This window comes from Paracoccidioides lutzii (assembly GCF_000150705.2).
Source record: "Paracoccidioides lutzii Pb01 unplaced genomic scaffold supercont2.27, whole genome shotgun sequence".
NCBI classification, from domain to species: domain Eukaryota; kingdom Fungi; phylum Ascomycota; class Eurotiomycetes; order Onygenales; family Ajellomycetaceae; genus Paracoccidioides; species Paracoccidioides lutzii.
The window spans coordinates 50,164-56,163 of NW_015440973.1; the positions used below are offsets into that span (position 1 = coordinate 50,164).

The 6,000-nt window shown below is 48.1% G+C and overlaps 2 protein-coding genes across 2 annotated transcripts; both read right to left on the reverse strand.

Annotated features, from left to right (window-relative positions):
- Window positions 1-536: 536 nt before the first annotated feature.
- PAAG_07851 (T-complex protein 1 subunit eta) lies at window positions 537-2,939 on the reverse strand (the record flags this gene model as incomplete). Its single annotated transcript, XM_015846350.1, has 6 exons — window positions 537-688; window positions 870-1,531; window positions 1,612-1,984; window positions 2,113-2,449; window positions 2,618-2,784; window positions 2,894-2,939. 6 exons carry the CDS (start codon window positions 2,937-2,939, stop codon window positions 537-539), a joined length of 1,737 nt encoding a protein of 578 aa, XP_015700785.1.
- A 743-nt stretch (window positions 2,940-3,682) lies between these two features.
- PAAG_07852 (L-azetidine-2-carboxylic acid acetyltransferase) lies at window positions 3,683-5,599 on the reverse strand (the record flags this gene model as incomplete). Its single annotated transcript, XM_015846351.1, has 3 exons — window positions 3,683-4,882; window positions 4,968-5,531; window positions 5,588-5,599. 3 exons carry the CDS (start codon window positions 5,597-5,599, stop codon window positions 3,683-3,685), a joined length of 1,776 nt encoding a protein of 591 aa, XP_015700786.1.
- Between the last annotated feature and the right edge of the window lie 401 nt (window positions 5,600-6,000).

Consider the following 6,000-nt stretch of genomic DNA (forward strand, 5'->3'; position numbering starts at 1 on the left):
CGTGAGATGGGTCCAATGTCGTGGCGTGAGGCGATCACCCTTTTTTCTGGTCTTTCTTATCGGATGATGATGCTGCGTTGAGAGTCGAATCAAAGGCTGGAGGATATTTTTAGCACACAGAGATATATATATGTATTATTCACAATGATCCACGATGCCATTGTTTTCAAATCCCAAGAGAAACCACCCCCATTTCATAGTTTACACAAAGCTAGCAACGACTCAGGCTAGTTCTTTCATATCTTATTTCTCTAAATCTATTGTGGAATATTCAACCATTTGGCCTAAAGAGGTACTCCCTAGACCTGCCACCATCACTCAGTAACCTTGAAACGAAAACAGGAGCTTTCTCTGTTCTCCCATTAGAATTCAAGACAAATGAAATAAAATAAGGAGCAGTTAAAACAAAAAAATGAGCGCCATCCATTTCTATGAGTCAGTAACCGACATACCACCACTGGTCACCAGTGCGGAATAGCTATGCTAATTAGAATGGCATAATTGGACCAACAATTACAACCATGAAATCAATAAATTTATCTCCTGGGCATTCCCCGTCCTCTGCCACCACCCAGAACCCTCTGAGCAGCGCCTTGCGGAAGCGGCCGTTGCGGTGCTTGTGGCTGCTGGGATTCTTCGTTCTCTAATTGCGCGGAGTGATCGATTAGCACGGCATCGTTGTAACAACCTAGAATATAGAAGAAAGGGGGAAATAATAATAATAATAATAACAATAATAACAATAATAAGGGGTAGGAAAAGGAATGGAGAGAGGGTTTGGGGCTGGGGTCTCGGAACTATATTATTCAAACCGGATAACAAAAGAAAAAGGAAATAGAAAACAAAAACACGGAAAGGGTGTAACATACTGATAGTCTCATCCACACTCAGAATCAAACACGCCGCCTCCACCGCCGCCTGGATACCATTAACCTTGACAAGACTAGGCTCCCAGACAAAAGCTTCCATATTATCCCTAACCCCCTCATTATCAAAATCAACACCTGCCCACACATTCCCTTTACGATGCTCCACGCGCAGCCGATTGAGGATATCCGTCGCATCAAACCCTGCATTATCACAAAGCTGTCGCGGAATCACCTCAAGCGCCTTCGCAAACGCCTTGACAATCGCCTGCTGCTTATGCGGCACATTCAGATCCGCATAGCTATGCAGGTAACCGGAGAGTTCCATCTCTGCCGCCCCTCCCCCAGCGACTATGGTGGTGTTTCTCAGCGCCCGCTTGACGATCATGATGGCGTCGTGGAGACTGCGTTCGGCTTCTGCGATGAACTGTTCGGCGCCACCGCGGAGGACTAACGTGCATGTCTTGGCAGCGGGGCAGTCGGAGAAGATGTTAAAGCGCTCGCCGCCGATTTGGCGTTCTTCGAAGGAGCCGCAGGTCCCCAGGTGGCGGTCTTGGATGTCTGTGCAGGTGGATTGAGTGGAAGCGCCGGTTGCCTGGCATACGCGCTCCATGTCGTCGGAGGCGACGCGGCCGGCACAAAAGATGTCGCGGTCAGCGAAGTATCTAGAGTTTTTTTTTTTTTTTTTTGATCTGTGTTAGTATAGCTCAGGAAGCGGAGGATTTTGAAAGAAATAAAGACGTACTGTGTTGCCAAATCACCAATGGGAAGCTTGCTGAGCACCACCTTTGCACCAGTCTTGCAGAGGGCTTCCATCTTATTGAAAATGATTTGCCATTCCGCATCGACGATGGCCTGGTACTCTGATACATGCTCCACACGCACCTCAGCATTGTCCTTCTCGCTCTTCAGCTCTAGTTCAACATTCAGACACACAATCTTGGGATTCGTGAAGAACTTTGGTTGTTGTTCGAAACCAGCGTATGAAAATGTCTTTTTGAATGCAACGCCGTTAATGAAGAGGGATTCCTGGAGAGCACCACCAGCAACCTTCTTCACGCCGATGAGTTTCTCATTCAGATCATCCTGGTCAAGCGATAGCACAGCATCAACAACCACTGCACAAAATGAACGTTAACACATGTCCCAACAAAATGTTAACATAACCCCAAAACCAAACCAAACGCCACACCAAATCAATCAAAAGTTTTAAAAGGAAAACACCTCGCAAAACAAGTCCACTCACTCTTAGTAAAAAAATCCGAATTCCGCTTAATAAGCTTGCTATTCATCGCCGTCCCCGCCAGCCTCCTTAACGTCTGAACCTTGCTCCCTAACTCGCCATGCGTACTCCTTAAATCCACCGCAATCTCTTTAATGCGGTTGACAGCCAGAGCACACGCCCTCCGCAGGCCCTTGACGATAATCTGCGAGCTGACACCTTGCTCGACCGCGTCTCGGACCTCCTTCAATATCTCACCTGCCAGCACGACGACGGAGGTCGTGCCGTCGCCTACTTCGGCATCTTGGGATCGCGCGATGTCTGTGAGGATGCGGGCGGCTGGGTGGACGATGTCGAGGAGCTGGGTAAAATGGGCATATGTGTTAGTAAATGTCTTGTAACCTGAGGATATATATATATGTGCGTGTATGTATGTATGCATGCTCAAAGGTGTATGAATGGCCAAGAGTGTTTGGTGGAATTGGCTTGTAGAAAAGGAACAAGGGAAGATCACAGTCGTCCAACTCACCTTCATAACCGTAGCACCATCATTCGTAATAGTCTGCTTCCCATTGGCATCCACCATTAATAAATCCCCGCCATAAGGGCCAAGAGTTCCCTTGATCGTCGACTGAATCACGAGACAGGCGTTGATGTTGGAGAGTATCTGGCCTTTGCCTTGGGATGTATCCGTGCCTATCCATTCAAAAGACAATGTGTTAAAAGGTGTTAAAAGAATGGGACATTAAATCCCAGAAACCCGCATGGGATAGAATAGCCATAAAATCGTTGTTCAACGACTAACCTTCCTTCAAGACAATGATCGTGGGCGTTTGCCCGGCGAAGGCCATGATTGTGGGCGAGGTTTAAATGGATCGGGGGAGCAGAAGATGAGTAGTAATAGTATTTTAAGAATATCAGAGAAAGTAGAATCGTCCACTCTCTCTGAATTGCAGATGTGATGGGTATCGGTGAAAGGTAGGTATGTAGATCTGTGATGTCGTTGGTGTTCACTACTCAGCGCATTCTTCTTCGCTCCTCTTCCAAAATTTCCTTTGGGAGCTTTTGTTTGTTTGGTTCCCCCGATGCCAACCCCAGCCAATGAGCACTCCGGCCCTTTACTGGAACCCTGGATTACAACAGTGCAAGTGAAAAACCAACGGATATATATAAATGATGTTCGACGTAAGGTAGAAGGAGTTGTCGTTATTCTTCTTCATGAATCACTCGAGGTATACTCAACTAAAGGAAAGTCCTCAATCCAAATGAGTCATGTATTATTGTTGTCTAAAATACATCTATAACACCCCATGCAAAACCCCATCTATTAGATACAACGCCCGAATCTCCCACCCAAATAACGAAACCAACCCTCCCTAAATGTCCACACGCCAAAAGCCCAAAGATTAAACACCTAGAGAAAATTCGACCCAAGAATGCTTCAAAACATCAAACAAAAGAGCAAGAACAGGACATTATCATGGAATATAGACAAAAATAGAAGAAAGGAAGAAAGAAGAAAGATTAAATAAAAATGTACACCCACAATTTTTAATGACAAAACGTCATTCATACATGGGTATCTGCCCTTTAATCAATGATGAAAATGCGCCTCATCCACCCCTCCAAACGCTGCATTAAGCAACTCATGATGCAACTGTGCTTCGTTACTCATCTGCGCAGTCCCCACCAACCGCATCGACTGCTCCCGCAGTACTGCCGCAGCCTGCTCAACCATATCTTCATCTTCATCCTCAACGATATGGTAGTCGTTTGAATGGCTATGTTGTTGATGGTGATGGTGACTGGGGTGGTGGTTGTGGTTATGGCTGTGGTGCTGCTGTTGCATGGAGGTAGGGCCAAAGTCATGATGTTGCAGGGTGTGGGAATGGGCATGGGGATCATGAAGACTGCTACCTGGACCGTACGGATCGACTGTGCTGTGGTGGTGTTGGAAGGATGGCAGGTGTTGTTGTATGTCGTCCATAATTTGTGGGTCAAGTGGAATGTTGGTGTAGTCTGACATTGGGTCAACGGTTCCATGTATCATTTGGGGATGGGCGGTGGGGTTCGTAGAGGTGGCGAAAGGGTTGTCTTTATCGTACTGCTGGTCCGAGATGAGTTGGTCGTGGGGTGGTGTATCGAAGCCGTTTGTGGGTAGGATGTACGTCTGCTCCGCCGAGCCGGGTGATTTTTCCCCTCGTGGAAGAATAGAGGGGTTCTCTGAGGTGGAGTTGGGGGTGGAGTTGGAGTTTGCCAGGGGAGCCTTGGGGGTCTCCTTACACTGCGGGCAGTTCTTGATAACCATGCTGACTGTTTCCTTGATCCTGACCCAGTGATACTTCAACGCAATGGTTGCTGTTGTCTTGTTGATGCCCCCATGTTGCTGGAGGTGGATTTGACGGGCTATCTCATACTGTTGCTGGGGATCCGACACCACCTCTTTATCCCTTAGCATCAACTTCTCTGGCCCACCATTTTGCCCACCAACCAGCTTATAATGGGTTGCAGCGCTCCTCAGACGGCTCTTCTCCGCGCGGTCTGCGCCACTTGGATATTTCGAATGCTTTAGATAATATCGAATCTTATCAAAACGCTCCTCTGACACAAAGTCTTCCCCTTCGGGGCCTAAATCTCGTCCATATATGATCCCATCAACGGGTTGGTTTGGGTGTGATTTCAGGTTCCCGCACCCTGGGACTTTGCCAATGCGTTTAAACCCCAAGGCATCCCATATTCGACAAGATGCCACATTAGTCTCATAGACAAGGTTAAAAACAGAATAGGTATAGCCCTGAATTTGTGTTAATGAAAATCAGCACCCAATCGCAGATGTTAACGAAGCTGATAACTACGAAAAGACAAGAAAGTGGACTGACAAGCAAGGGGGCCCATTCCAAGTAACCCTCACCCATCAGCCGGCCTACTCCCTTATTCCGCGACGCATCAGTGACGAGGAATGTGCCGTTACAGACATGACTGCTCCGCCCGGGGTAATTAGGCTTGATATTGAAGCTCCCCAGACAAATCTTCCTCCAATCAGTTCCCATCCTCCCCATCCCCTGGACATCACGGACACTGTTGATGTTGCCCAGTAACATCACAGCACCAAAATTTGAAAACCAATAGGGCCCAAAGGAGTCCAGCGGTATAGGATCGATCATCGGATATGTGTCTCCCATTTCGATCTCCTTGTTGAGCTGGTCGCATAGGTACGCCAGCAGGGAAAGGGGCACATCTGATGGCGAAGAGAAAGGGACCAGGGTGGCAGCAGTTACGCGGTCCCGAAGCGTCACTTTGCGGGGGTAGATGTTTGATGGCAGCTGGGGGTTAGCTGGGTTAGGATACGGGAGCTGGCCTGATGTGCGGAATATCAGGGGGCCAGCTGGGTCTTCATGGACCGCAGGCATGGTAACCCTAACCCGCCCTTGCAGGTCACGAGACTAGGGTTCATTGTCAGTATTGGGGCGTTAAACACAGCTCACACATACGGAAGTACACCAATGCGCATATTCTATATATGTATGGTGGATGACTGAGCGGTGGCATATTGGAAATGCATATGGTGGAATTTGGAAGGGACGAGTTACAACCCAGGTCCCTTTCCGCAAACCGGGGGGGTAGACTTTACCAAAGGGCTTGCCCCACGCACACAGAGAGAGGAGGCGCAGAGGGAATAATAATTAAGTAATACCTCTAAGTAACGTGCCTATATATGGACAAGTGATAATCTAGGTCCCTTGGGGGGGTTATAATGGGGCTGTTGATACCCAGGCGCAACGCACACTTTGGAACGGCTGTCGTAGATTGGAGAACGGGGAGGGGGAAGGCGAGGGCAATTGTGATGTTACTGGGGAGCAAAAGTGAGGGAAGTTGCAAGGAACGCACCCTTTTCAGTGGCGTGTGGCGTGT